Source organism: Psittacula echo (assembly GCF_963264785.1).
Source record: "Psittacula echo genome assembly, chromosome: 1".
Lineage (NCBI taxonomy): Eukaryota > Metazoa > Chordata > Aves > Psittaciformes > Psittacidae > Psittacula > Psittacula echo.
In genome coordinates, this window is record NC_137735.1 from 60,463,610 (window position 1) to 60,486,746 (window position 23,137).

General features: G+C 41.9%; 1 protein-coding gene across 17 annotated transcripts in view; it reads right to left on the minus strand.

The window, feature by feature from the left end:
• The window catches only part of ADGRL3 (adhesion G protein-coupled receptor L3), a gene marked incomplete at its 3' end in the record, with an annotated part of 327,501 nt that overhangs the window by 49,977 nt on the left and 254,387 nt on the right, over nt 1-23,137 (minus strand). For 16 of the 17 annotated variants that reach the window (XM_080613903.1, XM_080613916.1, XM_080613904.1 and 13 more), the window contains 6 exons: nt 20,163-20,346; nt 19,218-19,340; nt 17,036-17,244; nt 16,190-16,366; nt 5,357-5,566; nt 4,626-4,846 (listed from right to left, as the gene is read on the minus strand). In XM_080613903.1, coding sequence (XP_080470029.1) covers nt 4,626-4,846; nt 5,357-5,566; nt 16,190-16,366; nt 17,036-17,244; nt 19,218-19,340; nt 20,163-20,346 — 1,124 coding nt within the window. The remainder of the gene's footprint in view (nt 1-4,625; nt 4,847-5,356; nt 5,567-16,189; nt 16,367-17,035; nt 17,245-19,217; nt 19,341-20,162; nt 20,347-23,137) is intronic. The other variant, XM_080613905.1, reaches the window with a different exon arrangement.

A 23,137-nucleotide genomic window follows, 5' to 3' on the forward strand; every position in this document is an offset into this window, starting at 1 on the left:
CTTCCCTTAAAAGACAAAAAACCACATGCACAATGAGCTGCATAAATGAGCTTCTCAAAACAAGGAAGCAATCAGGCAACTCACTTCCAAAAGTTGCTAATCTTGGGCTGAGTTACTTCTGACCCCCCATGCACAGCTGCACCATGAACATGGACTTACCACATTACAAGTTTAGACTCTGCTGCCATTAAGCAAACGAGCTGCTTCAGGGCAGAGTGGATTATCTGAAAATCTGTGGGTGAAGTGAATGCTGTTCAAAACCCCATTGCTTCTTCCAAGAGAGGAAGCATATTCAGCGCTCGTAACAAGCTCTGTGGTGCTGCTTTCCTTTACTTTTTAATTTCCTCTTCCACAGTGACAAGTTGTCATATTCACCTAAAGCTTTTCTCAAGTAATAAAGACTACAAAGGGTTTACTCTATTTTCTGCATGAAGAGAAATCAAATACTAAACTATCCCTGGTGTGCATTAAATATAACCCATAAACAATCATTAGCTGCCATTGGACTGTAAAATTTGAAGACCCCTAAACACATCATGTTGTTCACGGGAGCTCAGTGGTTTGTTTCACATGGCTATGCAGCCTCCTTGTCTGGGTGCTGTAATGGGATATGTACGCACAATGCCTTTCAAGGGTGCAATATAGTTTCTGCTTTAAGCAGTCCAGCATCTGCATTGCTCATGCTTCCTTCTCCAAATACCCGGCACAAATACTGAAAATAAAACAAGTTCAGTGGAGCCACCCAAGACAGACCATATTGTTAGAAGCTATTTTCCAAGCAACATTAACATGCATAAAATGTCGGCAGCTGGCTGATGGACTTGGAGGCTGTGCACATTCACCAGGCTTTCATTTTGCTTTCTGACAGCTGGATTGCTTACCATGTATATCCTGCTTTATAGCATACCAAAAGGGCAGAAGGGGGGAGAAACAATAAAGAGATTCCTGTCACGATGAATTTGATCACCAGTGGATGAATATACCTATGTTTTCTAAAATATATCGAGCCATTCAAAGCATAGATGCTTTCCTCTGAGATTTGTAAGAGGCACTGATATGAATCCCCGGACAGTACAGGAATATGGAATGGCTTCTTGCTGTAGATTTTGGATAGTCTGCTACTTGAGTGAGTCCTTTCAAAGGGAGGCTGCTAAAACCTTAATCCAGCTTTTACTGAATTTTAGACACAAGTTATTTCCAAACACTAGCAACAACTGCAAAAGCTATTTCCCTTCTGCATTTCACAGCATTGCTCACCCCAGTGCTTGACATCAGATCTGGCCAGGAGATGGATGGATTTGGTTAACACACAGGACTAGGCAAATGTAACTGTCTAAAACTGCAGTTCCAGTATCTTCTTTTTTTTTTTGCAGCAAAACTTCAGATGTTGTCATTTAAGACTCAGCATCTGAAGACCTGGCCTCTAAGAAATGGTCACTTGAAAGTTCACATGAGCATTGGCAGGATTGCTTAGGCAGTGTTGGGGGACCACACTGTCTACAGTGGGGCTTTCTGCTTTTCACCTTTACTTTAGAAATTACAACCAGAACAAGGTGAGATGCAACATTTCTAATTTATCTGGGGGCAAAGGGCCAAACAGCTTGCTCACATGAATAGTCCATACTGGCCTGAATGGGGTGATCTCTTAATGGAATCACTACACTGCTATTTGGTTATAAAAGGAAATTAGTCGCCTAATATGCGTGATTTGAACTGCTCTTAAACAAAAAGTAGTAAAAGGAAAATGATCAATTCCAGTCATTGGAATATTTCAGTGTAGGAAGTATCTTTACTGTAAGCTACTCCAAAATGCCAACATGAATACTAGGATGGGATGCTTCAGAAAATCACAAGCACCAAGTAATGAGCAAAGAAACAGACAGAGGAGCAGCTGCCTGTTCCTGGCTATGCAATCTGGACATGTGTTACAGAAGGGTTGGATTTAAAAGGAAAATGAAATCAAGAAAACCTACATTGGGTGTCTAAGCAAATCATTCTGAGATGTATGAATGGTGGCACCAAATGCCAGGCAAAAAACAAATAACACTAACAGCTCCATAAGTCCTGCTTAAACAAATGCAATAAATAATGGAGGAAGGCAAGTAATATATTCCAGAGGATGTTTTACAAAACCCGGTGAAACCAAGCAACTTCTTGCAATCAAATTATGTATGCCTGGCATATAGTTCACTACAAATTCTAATCAGTTCTACCCTTCTAATAACATTACACAGAAAAATACATCATCATCCATCAACCAGATGGAGCATGATAGTTATACAAAACATATTGTATGTTTTTTATTTTCCACTAGAGGAACGTGATAAAATTTTGCACTCTGGAATTAGAGATTACAAATAAATATTTTCGGTTCTGCAAATCTCAGTAAATATTTATCTGCAAAGTATTATATATACATGTTTAATAATGAAAAATACTACTTTATGCTGTGGGGAGGGGGAGATTTTACTGGCACAGACATGGGACTGCTGCCTCCTCAAGATGAAGATAGCAAAGTTCTGTTGTTTATGAATTTCAGCCAAACTTTCTGCCTCTATTTCCCATACCATGGAAACATTTAGACACCTAAAGCCTGATAGCAAAAGGCAGTGTATCCCATGGACTATGTTTATTTTGCTGTGCTTCAGAAAGGTCCATATATTCATTCAACAGGAACAGAAACATTTCAGCACTGCAAAGCTGCCATGATGCTTTGTGGGAGCTGTGGTTAGGTGTGGCGTGTTCCCACTCTCTACAGCCACCTCTTACCACCTACGCTGGTAAGTCAGCTGTCCATAGAGAGTATCAAGAGGGACTTTGCAAAGATGAGGGTGGATGCCAATCAGCTGCTGTCTCATGTCCAAAGTAATACCCTGGACTTGTGGATGTCCTTTTACTACAAGAGAATAAAGTAAGACTTTTTCAACACCCAACAGTTATAGCTCACTGGAAGAGAACGCAGTTAGTGCTAGCTTTCATTGCAAACTAGCTTCAATGCTGGCTTTTCTTGGTAGGCAGCCCAAAACATTAAGAGAGAAGTCAAAAGGATCACTCTGGTGCTACAAGCCCTGCAACGGTAACATTGGAGAAGTTACAGGGTGAGCAGCATGGAAAGTAGCCACTAAAACACCAGACTGTGAACCAGACAGGTGTGGACACAGCTCCAGTGATGGCAAACCTGCAAGAGCATCCTATCTGGATTTCCAGGGAGCTGAACTCATGGTTCTTCAGCTGTAACATGTTTAAGGCTCAGTGTGCCCCACACAAGCCACTGTGAAGAGATAGGTCTTCCACAGAAACACCACTGTAAGAATAAATTTCTCTAAAGGTATAAGGCAGGATGTTTCAATATCTGATTCAATGGGAGCCTATATGTGGCTCAAGAGGGGATGTGAATGAAAGAGTTGGTTGGGTCAGAAAGCAGGCAGCATCTGATGGAAACAGTCTTCTCCAAAAACTGTAATCAGCTGTTGTGTTACTTTTTCTTTGTCCCGTAAGCCTGTCAAAGTCAGTCAAACTACTTTGTATAAATTAGTAGAGATTCTTGAAAACTTACTGTCTTTAACTGTATGTGCCATTTCCTTTCACAAACTATGACATTTATATGAATTCAGGTTGCTATTCACCTACTTATGAGAGGAACATGAGGCAAATATCCAGCTGGGATGCAAGCCTACCAGCTGGCACGGTAATGGGTCATGAGCAGTTCCACTGCTCTACAGATTTGCTTCCGCAAGGAATCAGGTTAATATATATCAATAAGTTTTCAGGCAAAAATTTTGCAGTTGAATTTAAGAGAATATCAACTACTGCCATGGCCTGACCCAACCTATGTTAAAAAAGATCTTTAAAAATGCCACTAGCTCATTGTTATGTATGCCTTCAGATTGAGCCCTTAATTCAATTAAAATGACAGGGGAAAGGCAGTCCAACAACAGAAAGAGGAAAAAAAATAAATAAATAAAAAATCCCACATTGTTATAAAAAAGTAAATAAAACATATTGTTAGTGCTATTGTAACAAAGCTGGCAAAGAAAATCAAAGGCTTGATTTTCGCTGTGTTTTCCATTAGACAGTGTTGCATGATCATCTGAGCTGTGCTTTGATACCAGCTTCAGCAATGTTGAAAACATTTAAGAATATTCATAATGATAAATTATGTAGCTCTTCCAATTTGCAAAGAGTCTAATGCACTCCATGGTCACCACCTATTTTGTGTGCAGGCTCTGTTAATTTGACACAACACTTGAAAAAAAAGAGGAACAAGAAAGCAATGTTTCATTATCCAAATGAAAAATACTCTTTGGTTAGAGAAGAAGGATGACCTTGCTGATACAGTACCAAACTGAGACTTAGGACAGCCACCTCTGCTGATCTTATGCAATGAAGTGATAAAATTTTCCCCAACTGACATCCCCAATAAAATACCTTTGCAAATCATTTCATAATGAGGAATTTGTCCTCTATTATCACGGAGTGTTTTAGAGACACAAAGATAAAGCAAGGCATGCCTCCTGGCTGAACTGTCTGCACAAGCTTCCTTTGTCTGCCAGGTCTCTGGGCTCTCTGCTTTCCTTTGTCATCCCCACTCCCATCTCTCCTGACAAGTGCCAAATCCCACTCACACTTTGTCTGTGCCATAGCTTCTGTAGTCCACCGCTGCTGATACAGCCACAATCAGTGCAGGCATGCCATAGCCAACCAAATAGAAATACTTCCTCCGGGAGTGTTCACTCTCAAAAACCTCCACGAGCATGATGTAGAGCTGCACCCCCTCCAGGAACATCCAGGTGAAAGCTGCCAGGAAGAAGAAGTGCAGGAGGGCAGCAAAGACGGCACAGGCAATCTGCATGCGGATTGAAAAGAGCAAGGGAAGGTGTTTGTACCATGCTGAATTAATGCAACAGTCAGGATTACTCTTACCGGAAAGTTTAATAAGAATGAGGGAGTTCTTCTCCAAAGGAAGAACATTTTTTTTTTTTTTTCACTTGGAAAATGTTCATGAACTACTTTAAAATAGACACATCTCTGCATTTATAAATTATATTCAAAGATAAAAAGGCATGTATGTACACAATCTGGCAAATAAAAATGTAAAGATGTACATAGTATAAATGCACTTTTGCAACCTGCTTATTAAACATAGCACCTATTTTACAAATAATGCACATACAGCCTCTGAAATAACAGCAGGCACCAGTATATGACTCCTCATTAACAACCAGGAGCTCAACCCTTCAAGAAGTCATGCATTGAATTAAGGCAGTGCTGGAATACCTCTCACTGCATGGTCAAACATCCCATATGCACTGAGATGAGAGCCTGTGGCAGGAGCAGAAAGTGCTTTGCCTCTTACCGGTTGGTCAGTTCGGTTAATGCCAATGAGGAAGAGGAGTTCTGCCACAAACAGGCTGATGCACAAGTTTTTGTGAATCGTGTTGCGGTCACTCTGCAGTCCACGGAAGAAGCAGAAGGTGAAGATGCAGATCAGGAGGCAGACCAGTGAGAGCAGGATGCCAACCCATGTGATGAAGTCCAGGAGCAGGTCATGGACTGCATCACTGTGCTGAAAATAAAACAAACAAACAAAACATCAGTTGCATGCTGCGTGACTTCTAATCCATCCCAGACACAGGGTGAGGTTTTGTCTGAGGCTCTTTCCCAAATATTTGCATCCACTCACCAAACTGTGACATAAGGGTCCAGTAGCAAAAAGACTAAATGGACCTACACTTGAATCCCGCATCAAGAAAGCTGCAACCTGAAACACAGACTCCAAAGGGTCTGGCAGGCTGCAGGTGCTCTGAACAGACTCAGACCCCAAAATATCATAGAAACAATTATGCTGCTGTTGAAAATACCAAGATGTCATAGCTAGCCTTGTGTGCAGCTCCATCTTTAGCAAACATGGCAAAGGAGTGTGCACGCATAGCATAAAGAATCATCAAACACTGTGATTCCAGTGTAAAAATGTTTCATGCTAACAACATCACGCAGATTAGAACCACAAGTCCATTACAACCATTTACCAACAGTGAAAAAAGACTCTCTTTAAATGTTCACAGAGACATGTAAGCTCAGAGCCTTTGGACAGAAAAAGATCACTTAAATGTCTTGAGGTTTTTTGTGTTTTGTTTTGGTTTATTTTTTTTCTACTAGGGAAGGCAAAAGAAAGTTTAATTTTGCTTTTTCAAACCCTAGAGCTATATTTTAAAACTCCTGGGAAGTCAGCCTGATCTTTGGAATGCTACCCAGAAAAAAAGACAGACCTTTTAACATTAATTTCCTTTTAAATTCTAACAAAATGGAGATTTTAAGACAGCCTCGAAAGTGAGATTCCCTGTGATGAACTTGTAACACGGTTTTACCCCAAAGCCATGCAAATATGGCCACTGCAGTGGCAACATCAAGCAACCCAGCAACAAAGTTTTGTGAGGGGCAGCATAGGTGTGCCTTAGTTCTGCTGATAAAACATCACTGGATTGCTCCTGGGCTTACACTGCACATCTCTCCCAGAAAAGAGGAGGGGGTTCTGGGACCCTGACACCAATGGTATCCCACCTCTTTATTCCTTATTCAGGCTGTAAAGCTTGCCCATAACCTTCCATGTTTCCATCAGATGCAGTGAAATTAGAGATATCATTACTTATTTAATGTAAATGAGAAATGAGAAATACATGGTGATACGTGAGATGGCTGCTCAGAGCTAAGCAGTTAGAGTCAGTGAGCTGAGGGAAAGATTGGCTGGAAATCTCTGGGGGCTTTTCAAATAGACTGGACAGGCTTGAAACCCAGCTTTGTGGTCTTCCAGGCTGTGCTATAAGTGGTATTCACATTCCTCTCCACCTCTGGCATTTTGATGACTTAGGCATTATGTAGGCTGGCAAATACAACAGTGCCACACTTCAAAAAGCCAGGACAAACTGGAAACATTTTCCTCCTTGTGGGATAAAAGCTTATGACAGATGGAGGGAAAAGGTGATTAATTTATCCATTTTATTTGCCTGCTTGCCAATGATAAAGCCACATCAAATGTCAGGCCTTTCCTGATATACACTCTGCTATGTCAGCACCCACGAGAAACAGCTCAAACCTTTCAGCTCTTTGGCTTTATCAGCATGAGTGATAGGCATCAAATAATAATGAAAGATGGGGAGTGACTTTTCACTCCATCTCTTCCATGCTGGAAGTTTTCTCGTCAGGGAGACTTGGAGGTGGAGAGATGAGGGCTCCTTTCCTCAAATGCTCTTGCAGATCTTCCTGAGTATTTCCAATACCTAAGGAACTAGGGCTCACAAGGCCAACAGAGAGGCAAGAAATCATTGTGTGCTTACTGTACATCATGACAGAAATGCCTATTCTAGCCAGTTCCTTCAGCATCACCCAGAAAACCGAGAAGAGGAAGCACACGTCATTTTCCTGGCAGCCGCACATCTGTGTCATTCCAGCTCATCCATCCCTCTTAACTCAGTGCAAAAAAATGTTAATGCAAACCTTGCACCTTGCAAATCATTCCTTTTTTTTCTGTCTGACGCTGCTGGGAACAGCAGGAGAACATCTCCCTGAACAACCCTGCCAGCTCACCTGATTAGATCACCCTGACAGGCTGAAGTAACCAAAAGCTCTTAGGCTGGGTGAGTCAGGCAAGGCAGGTAATGTGAGTGGATGAAAGGAGAAGGAAACCAGGCAGACTTTGACCAGATGGATCCATCCCATCCAGATGTGGCCAACAGCACAGATTCATCTATCCCAAAACAAAGTTAGCTTGGCATAGGGAAAGCTAAGGCCTTATTTCCCTACATGAGATGAATCTCACAAGTCTCAGCTCCTGTAATATATCCCTGCTGACTTTAAGACACAATGCAGGAATTAGTGGTGGTTTTGCTCCTGGAGAGATATCCTGCCATCTAGGTTCATGGTCTTCCTCAGGGAAAGGCCATTTGCCCATGAAGCTCACCATGCTTAGAAAGAAACACAGTCTTCACTGCTGTATTATTATTCACTGTTACTACTCTTCTTTTTAATATTAATTGTAATGATAATACTTATTTTATGTACATAATACCCATCCCTGGGGTGCTGGGAAACAATCATAAAAACAACTTCTCTCTAATTAAAACCTCCCTCCCAAAACTCAACAAACTCACAAAAGAATAAAAAAACCAGAATAATAACAATAAACTGGGAACAAGAGCAATTTAAAAAACACCTCAGGGGAAAAATATGAATTTGTAGCTTTTCTAGTAAAGTCCAAGACTGAGCTGGATTTCAAAAGCTGAGCGTGCTCCATCCTGTTTGGGATGCCCTATTTCAGTTGCCACAGTAGAGATGATGGCTCAGGGAGGAGTTGATAAACACTGGCATTCTTCCCATGGCAGTCCCAGCTGTCCCCAGGCCAAGCACATCCAGAGCTTTAACACCAACAAGTCCAACAAAAGGGAATTTGCCTGTTGCTGAAGACTGAAACTACGCTGCCACAGGCCACAAAGCAGAATATTATGGGAAAAGAAGGAATTGTGGTAATCACTTTTCAATGCCGTGAGATTATCCTTGCCATCATCTAGTCGCTATGTGACAAACAAGGGAGCAATGTACCCGGTTTACACACTTGGCATATTCCAGAGTCAAGTATGATAAATAAAAGGTTTCATACCTGGGCTGCAAAATCTAACCCTGGTCCCCCATCTGCAGAGACATGCAAGAGGAGCATATTCCTTACCCTAACCAGCACTGTTCAAGCATTCCCTGACTGAGGATAAAATAACTGATGCACATACTAGCAATATACTTCCAGCACCCTGCAAGCCCTAGGGTCCCTAAGGCATGCAAAATATATCTGAAACCACCAGTGTATTGATAGCAGTCAACTCTTGCTTCTTCATAATCTCTCCAAACATCTGGGCAACTAGAACAGCCCATGGGAGATACCAGACATCAGTCTAAGGGACAATTTCCTGACAGCATCAAACAAACACCTCCCTGCCCAAAATCACCGTGGCTGTCAAGACCATGACATGTCATGGTCTTGTCATGACCATTCTTGTCATGGTCAAGAATGCAAGCCAATGAGTTTTGTTACCACTAAGTTACACTAGCTTTAGAGGTAAACTGACATGCAGATTACTTGCAGTACAGGAATGACTTATTGAGTAATTGAAAGAAAGAATCCACTTCAATGGATGGGTTTCTATATTAAATACCTTTTTCATTTATGATTTAGGCATGAGCCTGACTCCAAAACCCAGTTAAAGATTTCTCCGGCTTGGAAAAAAGCCCTACTTTTGCTCCAGTGGGGCCAAGAGCTGCAGGAGGAGAGCATCGACGGAAACCTGTGCAGGAGGAGTTATGGGAGCCCTGGTCACAATCACAGCAGGGTGGGCAGGCAGCCTAGATATTATTTGGGCTGAGAAAATCAATGAGCAGCTCTGTCAGTGCCTGTAAACCAGAGCAGAGCTAATAAAAACAAATCCCAGGGAATGTCAGCTTATGACAGAACGGCTCTCCCTGAGATGAACAACCATTTCCTTCCTTATTAAAAATATCAGTAGAAGAAAACAGCAGCCAAACCGAGCTGCCAGCAGCATAGGACCTTTGCCTAATCTGTCCCTCCAGGAACGGAAAGCGTAGTATGTTTGGGAGTGAAAGAATAAGCTAGCAGTAAATAAAAACACAGTGCCATCAACTAGCTCAGATATGACCATTCAGGGCCTGGTGGGAGCTGGCAGTGTGCTGGGCTGGGCAGAGACCCAAGTGGGACATGTTTGAACTCCTGCACGTTGCTGATGCTACTCCTTAGATTTGTAGCTATCTGGGGCCATGCAGGCTCCTTCTGCCCTTTCCCCTCCCCACTGCTGCTGTTGAGAGAGGATTACTGCAACAATCTGGCTGCAATGCTTCATGGCTAATTGCAAAGGGCTACTTAAGAGGTAAATGTTTTTGCAGATATGCCAACATCAGCTGGACTACAAGGACCAGGAAGAAACCCCAAGGGCTCCTGCAGAGTGTCTGGGCTATGCAGGCATGACAGGTTTTGAGGGAGCTTTCTCTTTCCTGTAGTCAAGAGGGATATGTGCTGGGGAGATCCCACTGCTTTAGCACTCATCATCTCCCTCTTCCCAAGGGTTCACTGAGAGAGGCAGGCAGCTCTGCTCCACAGCAGACACAACACCTACAGATCTGGTACATTTCCCCTCTGTGCTCTGCAAAGGTGATTCTATCATAAAGAGAGCTTAATTCCCACCTGAAGCCACTTCAGCCACACCTGAAGAGTCTGCAACATCACACTCTTCGAATTATGACCATGTGATATAAAGCTTAGATCCCTGAGCACTCCTGCAAGGTGGTTTAGCCACCTTTTCTCTCCTTGCCTTAGTCTTCAAAGCTGTCTTCTTAGTTTGTGCAGTTCACACAGACCAGCTTTCTCCTCCTCTGTCTTTGTCAGCAAGATGAAGGCCTCCTAGCAGAACCCTTTCTCTCAAGCTTTTCCCCTAAATGTAACAGCCTTCCAGTGACTGTTAAAAAGCAGCAGCCAGCATAAGCCACAGAAATTTCTATAGCCAAAATAAAGTGGTATGGGGGTAGGTGCGTACAGAGAAATGGGTACAGACCTTGCCTTGCTATGTCTTGCAAACTCTGTGTTAGTGTGTAGAGTTTGTAACACATGGTGAGGTGAGGGCATATAGGAAGAGCCCAGCATTTCTCTCGTAATCACTGATACCCAAGGATACCACTGCAACTGAGATGCAGCTGAGGACATTCAGCTGTGGACAGGAGGAAAGGCTTGGGACAATAACTGCATCAATCATCCTGCCCTCCTATGCTGGCTGGATTTAGCAAGGCAGCACAGCTCTGCTTACTCATAAGGCATCTCCGACCCAAGAAATGAGCTATGGCAGCTGTGCAAAGCTCAGTGTAGACATCTACCCAGCCAAGATGCCAGCTTGTTAATTTGAGTTCCGGGAAAAAATCTGGTCACAGCATTGTCAGTTTCTGCTGTTGCATGGATGGTTTTACCCAGCCTAGTGCCAGGAGACAGCTGGTACCTTGGCTCCACCACACCATGGCTTCTATCTTCACTTTGGTTCTCATGCTCACCCTGCTGTCAGCCAGAAAGGAAAAGGGTAACAACAAGACATGGGGCAAGGCTAAGTGCTTGCAATGGGAGCTACTTGAATTGTTCATTTTGGGACAGAGGATCAGAAAACACTGCAGGGTGATGCTGTCCCCATGCTCTGTGGCACAGCTCTCTATTGTGCAACTAGATCTGGCTTGCAGATTGGAGAGTCGAAAAGGTCAATGCTAAACAAATATGTATCCTTTAGACTAAGCGGAAAGAACAGGCCCAGAGTACATCTTTCTGAAGCCAGGCTCTAGATGTTTTCAGGTTGGACACCCGAAAGTTGCTACGTGAGAAGATCTGGGTCAATGATTTGAGAAACACACATACAAGGACAAGCAAGATATCCAGCCCTGCAGAGCTAACAACAGTAAGACACAACCAGGTCTCAACCCAAACCAGCGTATGTCAGACTAAGGGTGGGCAAGTCAAGGAAGCCCCCTGAGTGCCTTCCTGCCCACCTAAACAAAAAGCTTAAGCACTGCTATCAGGTACAACACTGAATCAACCTTTGTAATGGTTTAAGCCCAGCCGGTAACTCAGAACCTTGTAGGCATAGATTACATGACCTAATAGGTATATTTGACCTAAGGTATAATTAAATGTGCTGTTTACAACTCCTTATTCTTGGAGTTCATAAAATCTCATATTTCTGTTCCTAACACAAGCTCCAATACTGCTGCATTTTGAATTTTAAAATCTGATTGAAGACAAGCACATTTAATAATTTTTATGCTTAAATGAAATAGTTCTTATTAAAACCACATTAGAATAAGTTACTTTTTGCAACGTGTAATATCTCTCTTTTTTGTTTTTGGGTTTTGGGTTTTTTTATAGTGTTAACCCCTTTGATGGTACAAAACAATTTGTCTTCCAAAATTCATTACATAGCAGTTTCAGTAATTTAATTCTGCAGTTAGGGTGGTTTTGCAATCCTGCACCCACTTCTGGTTTCATCCACTATTGGTCAATCCCACAGTGTTAATATATGGATAAGCCAGCACTGCAACAGCTTCAGCTTGCTCTTTAGACCTGAAATGGCTGTATTGCTTTAGGCAACAGACCATTGCATTCCATTTAGACTTCATATATTTTAATTCCTTTCTCACCTTACTTTGCCTTATGCTTCCATTCCTCAAATAATTAGCAAGGTGCAATGTGTTTATGGTATAGAATAACATCTGAAAGCTTCCAGTTAATTGCTACAGTTAAAACACACACACAACTTCTCCTTGGTTTACTTATTTATTTTTAAAAGAAGAGTAAGGTCTGGCATTCACTACATACTGATAAGCAACATTCATCTACCCTGAGGTACCTTTGCTTATTCTGTTTTGGATGATTTTTTTAATTGTATTTTTCCCACCAGCTCTGAACTTGTTTTCTGTCTGAGCATTTTTCCCCACAGTACATTTAAGATGCATCTGCTATAACTAATATGATGTAAAGAGCAAGCTTATATGAAAAACAGCTTATAAATTTAGAATAATTCCGCAGCAATTACACAGGTAGAATAGCTTATTTAAGAATGGCTTTGCCCCACGGCATGGAAACCATTATATTTTTCTAGCATTTAAGGGTCTTACCTAATATCCTCCTGATTCAAACAATAGATAGATATTTAACATAGACCTCATCTATGTTAAATATACCTCATAATTTAACAAAGTATCTGTAATATCACAATAATTTTCCTATAACACAAGCCAAATGAACTTCTCAGCTGAACAGTGATTTGTTTCCGAGTCTTAAAATTTGTTTCCAAAGAGAAGTTCTCATTTTTCTGTGTAAATTGTCCAAAAGGACAACAAATGCAGCAGTTCTGTAACGAAGGCCAGTCCTTGCCAGGAAGATGCATCAGCAAGATCCAGCTCACAGGTCATTATGGTCCTGCTGTCTTCTTCCCGTGCTAACTGGGGTTCTGACAGCAGCCAAACGGGTACCTGCAGGTGCGTGCGGGTCCATCGCTTTTCCCAGCACCTGTACATCCTGCCCATTTGCACAGCAGGCTCTTTATCTTGGGCACCATTATTTACATCACTGAAATACATAGCTGAATAGGAAACTCTACGCCCAACTAACTTAAACAGGCAGGAAGCATATTCAAATTAAAATCTCCTCCTCTTAAGACTGGCATTGAACCCAGCAAATTCTGCTCTTGAAGCACACCAATAAATCCCCTCCACCATGGTAAGCTAATGTCATTTTCTGCCCCTTTGAACAAAGACATATTGCTGTTTCATGCTAAAGAGCCAGATGACCGTCAATTACCTCCCCAGCAGTGCTACCTTCCAGCTCCACCTTGCTACAAATGTCCTGCTAATAATTAATTAAATACCAGCCTGTAACGCACAGAGCAGCCACCAGGGTCTCCTCCAAAGAACACAGTCTTTGCTATCCTACCAAGGAGGGAGCTCATTTATGACCAGATGTGACACTTGTCAAATTGGTGCTGGCTTTTGATTAAGAAGCAGGACATCGATGTCCACTTCTCACAATGCCTGCTGTTTGGTCTCATTAGGTAGGGTGCTTACACCAAAAGATGCTCCTTCTATCCAAAAATCCAACAAACTGAAGTCGGTAAACTACAAATCTCAATAACAACAGAAAATAGTTTCTGTTGCAAAAGTCCCAGAATACTATTAATTATTATGTGTACAACAGTCCTCCTTAGAGATCCTAGTCACTGGCCAGAACACTGATGTAAGAGGTCCTGCACCAGCATGCAACATTCTTTCCTCACGGATCTTTCCACCTCCAAGAAGATAAAAAGATCTTTGAGGCCAGAAATGCCTTTTTGTACAGGACACAAAACAACAAAATGGCTCAAAAGCATGCTTACAAGAGATGAGAGAGAGTCAATAAATGACAACAACCACCATTTATTTTTAAACCTCCACCTTTCCAAAACAGCAGGTATTCTGCTGCCAAGACTTCAAAATCAACTCATTGCAGCAGCAGAAGGAATGTCATACAAGCCACTTCCTAGATTTGCCAAGCCATATGGCCAGTTCCACGAGCAAAACAGAGTAGGATGGTGCCACCAGGAAGAGCAAGGTGATGAGCAGCTGGAGGGAGGAGTTGCAGATGTTTGCAGGATACACAGGTACCTTTGTCCTCAGACCAGGATGATCGCTAAAGTGGACATGCCAGAAAGTTATCCAGTTGCATCACAACAGTCAACAAAGCGGGGGCAATTTGACTCTTAAAACAATGATACTTTGGCTGCATCCAGATGATTAAACATGACCTGAAAGTCTTGAGGACACTCATTAACACCCAGAAACACCCACCAGCTAATAGCACACTGGCTCAGCATTTGGAAAGCTTCCAGCTGCAGCTCTTTCAAACCTGCTGGCTGAGCATGGACAAGCAAGGGTCCCACATTCTCTTTCTGCAAGATGAGATAACACCAGCACTACTAGTCTAATGAAGTTTGAGTGAAATGCCATGCAGACAAGGCTGACCTAGTTGCAGTTTGAGAAGAGGCTTGTTCCATGCTAGCCTGTATCTGCACCCTGCAGTAGGGATTGCCCTCGTTCACATCAGTGGAGTGGAAAGCTATCTTCATTTCCCAGGAGCAACCTCTGACTTCAGTGACTCAGGTATATCTGTTAACTCCAGGCAGCTGATAATGAGCCAAACACACATTTCTTTTGAAAATTCAAGCAGACCTGGACTGCATAATGCCATTAACATGTAAACTTGTGCTCTGAATAAAACATTTCTTCAGACATCTCCCAGGGTAATGCCACAGCCATTTAAGGGTATGTCTCCTGGACCGATAGTGACTCCTGCAGAATGGAATGGATACATCATCCCACAGCAGCAGCAGATCTATCCTGCCCCTCTCCACTGGACGCAGCTGCTGTGGCAAATGTGCTGCCAGGCTTCCATTTCTTTGGTTTTTTTCTAAGCTTTGGTCATGCATGATGGTTCTTTAATATATACATTTTATTGCAACCCTTCACATTCCTCTTCAGATTATCAAGCAAAAGAAAAATATATGAAGGAGTGACACTGGAAGAATAGTTGAAAAAAGATCTTTTAAAAACATAATAGCTGTGTGGTTATGCAGCCATGAAAGTGGCTCTGAAACCTTCTGCCTGCATGGAAGATGCCAGATCCATATTTAGCTCAGAGCCATGGATCCTGCTGTAGTGCCAGGCACATGAAAGGGAGATACCACAATACAGAAGATCACTAGGGCAAAATGTTTTGGTCATCAGGGCCTTCTCTTTTCTACAACAGCTGAGACTGTTCTCAACCAAAGACAGCAAAGACAGTTCAGGAAATGGCGAACCATCTCAACCATTCTCCTGTTCTTGAATAAAATCCCATATATGCACATCAGTCCCCAAGCCACTCCTACCATGATTAACAACTTCTTTCAGGAGTAACTTCTTTAGCTCCCATGGGGATAGTCATGTGGGAAGCCAGAATTACACCATGGACCTAAATGCAACAGAACTAGCCAACCATTTGGCTTTGGGTAGATGTACAGGATGGTATAAAGAGTTCCCTTTTATGTGTAGCTTGCTGTCACATAATGAAATACAGAGAATGTACATTTTGTCCCTAGCTGGAACCTGGAAAACACTTTTGGTTCCACACAAGCACCTCGCACAAATATGTACAGCAGAGTATCTGCACCTGTTGCCAGCAGGACAGACAGACAGCACCCCAGGAGGCAGGCTGTGCACACTTCTGTCCCAGCATTCAGGATGCTTTCTACTCCCTGGTGCCACAGTGAGGGCCCCAAGAGCAAAGACCCAGCTAGGACACGTTCTGCACCAGTAAGCAAAGGATGTGCTAACAGCTAATTCTGCTCACTTATCATCCTCAGCTCAGAGCTGACCATGGCAGTAGCTCAAGACAGGCTTTGCATTGGTGTGATTATCTCCTGTTTCACCATATAGCAGAAGGATGCTTTATACCAGATGGTTTCTACTGTTAGAGTTACAGTCACACAGCACTTTCCCTGCTCAGCTTCATCTGCAGTAACAAAATGGTGTTACATTGGCCACTTTTCCTGCCCAGTGCATTGGCAGCCTGGGAATCTCCAATGCCTACCTTAACTTCCACATGTGCCATCAGGACCGCAAAGTTCGTTAGGTGATTGCAGGAGCATGTGGTGTGTGTCTTGTTAGTTGTCAGGAGGCGACACCCCTGGGTGGACCAGTACCCTGTCATTGTACGCTTTGTATAGCTCCAGAATGAACAGTTTGGATTGAAATTTTCTTCTGACTGCTGCAGGGAAGAAATTAATAAATGCAATAAAAATGATAGGGTTTCATAGATTTCTAAACGCACTATTTATTTTTTTCCAGAGGCACTTGGTAAATCTCACCCTTTAATTTTGAATAAACAGTCAGCAGAGGTTTTATACGTCAAGTATTACTTGCTGATACCAACAAGTTAGATTGTTGCTGCTCTCTTTGCTAATGCAAACTTAGTTCTTTGCTCTTGATTAATTTCAGCCATAGACTAAATCCAGCTCTTCAAAACCTGACTGATTCATTTGCATTGCAGAACAGAGAAATTAATTGCTTTAAACAATCAACTTTTGCAATGACAGTGCTTGGCTAACAGGAGGACTAGCTGTCCTCTTTCACTGTAATTCCACTTTCCTCTAATATCCCCTGGCACCATGGTAAAATAATATTATGGTCTTATATATTGGTAGTTTTTAATTACAGAATGACGTGTGTCAGCAACTGAGCAATGGGCATCAGTTTGAAGGAGACTCTTCCTTTTATTAATGCAACATAAAAGAGATTCTTCATAAATAACACAAAGTGCAAAGGAACAAATGTATAATTCAAAATCTAATCAAGGACTACTTGAGGCCTCACATGAGCCAACTTTTGCATCACTCTGTTTTAGAAAAAGAAAAAAGTGCTTTTTAAACTCACTCACCTTGATGTGCTTGACAGTAAACACCACAGGATCAGCTAGGTAAACCTTATTGCTGAACTCTTTGTTTATTGCTGCCGTGATGACAGGGGAGTTGACAATGACGGAGTGATTAGTCGACATTGCTTCTGTTCCCAACTTCATGCTGGCGTTCTCCGTGGAGAGGTAAGTGCCCAGGTTATTGTACAGCACAAAAGCCACTCTGATTTCACCTAGAAGAGTAGTAAGAGGTTAGACATCCAGGTCAGTGCACTGGTTTGGGGTTTTTTTTAGATGAAAAATGTCTTCTCTTAACCAACTTCAAAACTTTTATGAGAAAATGAGAAAGGACCAAGATGTGGCATATGGAAACTCACCTAATGAGCACCATGAGGTGCAACAAGTGGTTCATGGATAATAAGGACAAGAGCTGCCTCTCTTAAAACAAACTTCTATAAGCAAACAGATTGGCAGAAGACAGAGAAGGTGGGCTTATTTTTGGCATTAGTAGGTGTAACTGGCTCCATAGAAAAGAGGCCAGGTGGCCCATTTCCCACCTGACTTAATACTTTGTTCTCCAGGCTATGCTTGGGAAATGTTTCATTCTGGCCTGTTGCACAGAGGCAGTATAAAACTGTAATTTAGTTTGTTAATTAAGACTACCTCAGAAAAGTGTGGGGACAAATCCGGGAGAAGGAATCCAAAATTTTCCAACAACTCCAATCTCATATGAAGGATAAAACAAAATTGTAGAAATTTCATTTAAAAATGTACTTTTTTTGTTAATTGGCCTATCAGATATCCCCTCTTCCACAAAAAAATATCTTTAGGGAACCTGCAGAAAACCCAGGCTACCAGCCAACTGTTTTTAACTGAAATCATCCAGTTTGCCTTCTGTTTTGCATATTATTTCACAGGCTATAAATAAAAATTGACGGTGATTAGCTTGCCTTTATCAGTTGTGGGAAGGGATTTTTTTGTTTCTATAGGAATCATCCCAGCTTCTGAGGAAAGTAAAGCACTGATGACTCCAAAGGTTCCTCCCAACCTAAATCCTTCTATGATAATTTTATTTCTAGCTCTCTGACAACCTCCAGGGGGGTGCCAAACTGGTGAAAATTGATGGGGCTCTCCTGATTTGACTACATATCCATCAACACCATGCTTAGAAATACAGACTTCCCCTTCCTCACTGCCAACACAGTTTCTGTTTCTCTACAAATCTCCAAAGCCTGCTAGTGGCTCCTTCCCCACTGGAGTTTTGCTACATATCTTGGATTTTATACTGTCTCTAAAGAAGCACTTCTCTTTAAATTCTACATGCAAAAGTACCAAATTCCATCAAGAAAGGCAATCGCAAAATCTTCTTTCTGAACCACGACACTTTTTTCTCAACAGTTGTCAGAAATTTTTGGCAGTTTTAGTGTATCTGGTCTGACTGTAATACTGCCCAATCATTCCATGTTTTGCCTGCAGTGACCAAAGCCCCTACTAGAGTGCCTTCTCCCTGTACACAGGTTGAATTTTAAAGGAACTCAGACAAAGAGGCATGCTAGGCCCATTAATAGAAAGCCCGGGAGTTTGAATTTGGTCTGCAGCAGAGCTGTAGAGATCAACAAATGTGTGCAAATTCCTGGTCTGGAAATAAATGACCTGGCAGCAGGAATACCATTCACATACAACATCAGCTTTAATTTATGCTATATCAGGAGGTTCATAAGATTCAGAGAGAAAAGCACTGAAAATTTAGACTCATAACTGTTAATCAACATCTTCTGCCATTTTGGCTCGTTATTAATATTTGTTACTATTGTTTCTTCTCTCTGCCTTTTTCCGATATTTGTACAGTGCCCCACTGTGAAGCAGTTTACTCAGACAAGCCTCTTAGCCCATCTGAAGATTCATACTGCCACAATAGCAGTAAAAAGCACTTCTCTGGACTCAGCACTGTGCCCCAAGCACATTTAAGGATCCGATGTGTTTTTACCAGCACATAATACTTCTGAAGGCTGCGATTCACTTAGTAATATAATACACTCCAAATCAGTCAACTTAATTTGCAGTCAAGGCATTAGCAACTGGTGCTACCATTAACTTAAATATTAACATGGCAATTAGTATCATATTTGCAACTGGCTAAAAACAAAACAATGCCTAAAGCACGGCTGATTTATGACGCTGGCATGGCTAGAGATGCTTGACCTACCGTTTCGACCATTTTGTTTCAAGGTATTTGCTGATAGCTGAATGGCACTCCCATGGCCCATGTTCTGGGGAAACTTCAGATCCTCCAGATTCCCATCTGTGCTTAGTCTTGCAACTTCCAGCTCTGTTTGCGAGAGAGATCAACACTAAGAAAAATCTCTACTGAAATAATCTTCGACAAGACACTTCAAAGCTACAAAATGATGTTCCAGACCATCTGAGAACAGAGTATTCTATTTCCAATACTTCAAGCTAGACTTGGTTTGGGCTTCTATTGCTTTTTAAATCTTTGCCCTGAAGAAGTTTTAAATTTAATTAAACGAAAAAAAAAAAAAGTGCAAATAAATTCTACTCTCTGTGGAAGACAAAAGACAACCAGTTCTTGTAAACAAGAACCTCAGGATATTAAGGACAATGGTTAAAATGAAAATCTGAAAATGCTAGTTCTTTGCCACTGGCGATTGGTACTTTCTGTAAATGTTATCAGTGCTCAGGATCTGTATTCACTGAAATAGAAAGAAGAGTTGTTCTCATTTAACATATGCACAGTGGGAGTGCTGGTGCTTTCCATCATGCTTGTTTTTTAATTAAAATCAACCATCAGCTGAATAAAGACACAAATTTGTAAGAAATGAAACACAATCACATTATGTTGAAGAATCTTCCTGTGAAGCAGTGCTCTCATTGCTCTAGCGCAGATTTTGCTCTCAAAGGCAGGGGTAATAGGGTCAGGTTAGATGCCCATTTTGCATGGGATTTCAAGGGCAGAGAGCTGCCTTATTTCTTTAGGCTTTTTTGGAAAGACTTTTAAGTCCTTCAGAAAGAGGGCCAAGACATATCTAGCAAAATTGCTCTCCAGTTAATCGAGTGTTCAAGACTGAAGCCAGGTTGCCCAGCCTTACTCTCCTTCCAGCTTCTGTCAGTATTTATAGGACCTGTCCCTTACGGATGTTGTCAGTGTTTTCCCGGACGATATCTGTCTTCAGCAGGTTGTCAGCCAGCACAAAGGCACTGTCCTCCACAGTGTCGAGTAACTTGGTGGCTGCACGCTGCTGTTCACTTGCATTCAGGTCCCTCCATGCGTTCAGAGCCTGTGGCTGCAGGAGGTTGTTCACTGTCTCCACCATGGCCTGCAAGGGAGAGAGGTCAAGTGAGAAAGAGTTCTAGCAAACCTGAAGCACCACTGAGACCACTGACATATGCTCAGTCCCATCCTCCGCACACAACAGTTTATAGGGAGAGGATAGCATCTCATTTCTTCACTCACTGGGGCAGCCTGCAAGGGAGCTAGGTATTATTTGTCCCATCAGAGGGGAGAGGGAGGAAATACTAATTTTATTCTAAATGCAGGCTGAGAATAGTGCTTTTCTGCTTCTGTGATCAGTAACTTAGTAGTAGAATAAAAAGGAATTAAGGATTTGGGTGGGGGAACAAAGGGGAGATGATGAAATCATTAAAGCAACATGAAGGAAAATAGATTTCAAAACCTATCTGTGAAGCAGGCTGCTGCTTCCTGCAGCAGCAGAATTCAAGAGTAGATCAGGAGCACCCAAGGAAGATATCTAGTATCTGCAAGGGCTACACTCCTTGGAGTATTTCCCACCACATAACCTCTGGCAGGCAGTCATGAAGACACAGAGATAGCTGAGTTCATCCAGAGAAGCAGCAGGTGACCATAGAGATTAAGTTAAGACACTACATTTCAAATTGCTCCATTCAGAAAGGAGTCAGTCCTGCAGTAACAACTTCAGTCCCTCCTGCAGTGCACCTCCTGCCCTGGTCTTCCACGCACAAGAGCTCTCCCATGGAGAACTTCCCACAGGTTAATTTGGATGCATATCCAGGATCACATGAAACCATGCTGGCCCCATGATGGCAAAATTACAGCAGTAGAGCCTACCCAACCTGAAGGTTTTGCTTAGCCTAAAACCCCTGCTTAGTTACTAACCAGAGCTGACTCAACTACCTTCCAGCTATCACTTTTTAATGAGACCAGCTGTACCAGTTGGTAGAAATGACTGTGCAGAGGAAAAGGAAAAATAAAAGGTACTTTGATCATGCTTTCTTCTGCTGGTTAGTGTCTAGCCTCCAGGCAGGCCTGTCCCATGAACAAACACCTCCATTCCTCCACTGCCAGCTAATATGGGATTTCAACATGCTGCAAGCCTAAACAATGCCCCATGGTTTCACTTTCATGGAAGTACTTCAGTATTTACTCCTGACAGTGCTTCTAAACCCACCTGTACAACATGACACATGAAAAGAAGATGCAGAATAGCCCATTCTCCAGCAGCCCTCAGAAGTGTCACAATGGCAACACACGGCACAGGGGGCATCCTGACTCACTCACCAGTCATGGTCAGATACAAATGTGCAAAGGGAGAATATAATCACATCCAACAAGAATTTGATTTTATTGCTAAATCAAGGTGACCTTAAAAATTTTGCAATTACAGCAAGGTTCAAGGAGAAGCAAAGACTGCTAGACCTGCCACTGCTGGTGCTTTTAATCCCCAGCAGACATTTCATTGAGACATTGCAATATGCATCTTTATCCTAAATGTATTTGAGGTTGGAAGGTTTCTTATACTATCATGGTTCTTATTGGAAGACTGAGCCAGAATTGGGCTCCTCTGACAGTACAAAGCTCCTACTCTCCAAACTATATTTATTCATGATCAGTTAACTCATCTGTTCTTGTGCCACAGGTCTCCTGTACTTTAAACAGAACTTCCCTTCCCTGGCACCTACTGCCCTGGTCCCTTCATTAATATACAGCATTTCTCCTGAGCTTCACAGCTTGGTTTTCCAAAGTATGGAGTAACCCATGCTTCAACCACTGAAGCAGACCAAAAAGGCTGAAAATCTTGTCCTCTAATGCTACTGCAAAAATATTTTTGCTGTCAAGCCTTTACAATCCAGGAGTGCAATCCCCTTCTCATTTGCTGTAAGTGGAACTTATTAACCATAAATCAATTTCTTAAACTGATTATTAAACTGATTTTCCTAAATAGTCTACAAATCATCTTAACACATTTAATATGTGCACATGAAAAGCTGACTGACTTTAACAGTAAAGATGCAATACTAGAAGTCTACAGCATTTAAGTGTATTTTCTTTTTTTTTTCCGAGTGTTTTAAAATCTGGAAGCTTGATCTCTGTAGCTCTTAACAAAATTCTGTAGTTCACTTTGGTAGCTTACCTCATAACAGGCAAAAAGGAGGCAGTATTCTTTTCCAGTGATCAAACAGCTTGACTATTTTGCTGTGCAGGTTCTACACAACATGGTGTTTTCTTGCAAAGATCTTTTATCCATGGAAAGCAGAAAATGAGGATTTTTATTTTTCTCCCCTTTCAATATTATCATGTAGACTACGATTTGCCTTACATTCATTTAGGTCAGCTATTACTGGTGTCTTTAAATCTCCTAAAATAACTTTCTGGATACTTTTATCAGTATTCGAATGACAGAAAGAGTGTTTGAAGCATATCCATCCCCTGGCTCTGGATGGATAGGTAATGCCTATTTGTCAAAACATGAAACAGATGCTGAAATATCTGTGTTACGGTGAAACATCTGCTGCAAAGTTTTTTTCCCCAGAAAAATTATTCTAAATTATCAAATGCATTTTTTATTTTCTAATGTGTGCGCACGTATGCCTGCATAATTTGGGCCAATTAGGCCTAACGTGCCACCTTCCACAAAACAGACAGTGATGCTGGTAAGCCTTTATGCTCTTGAAGTGACTAATCTGAAGCCAGCCACTTCACATCGCTTTGGATGTGGGGTCTGATGCAAAAGCTCCAGAAAGATTTCCAAGGACTTTGGGTCAGGTCCTTAGCACGTACCTGAACAAAGCTAGTAGAATGTCTTCATTGGCATTATATTCAAGATGAATTCAGTCCATAGCTTTTCCCAG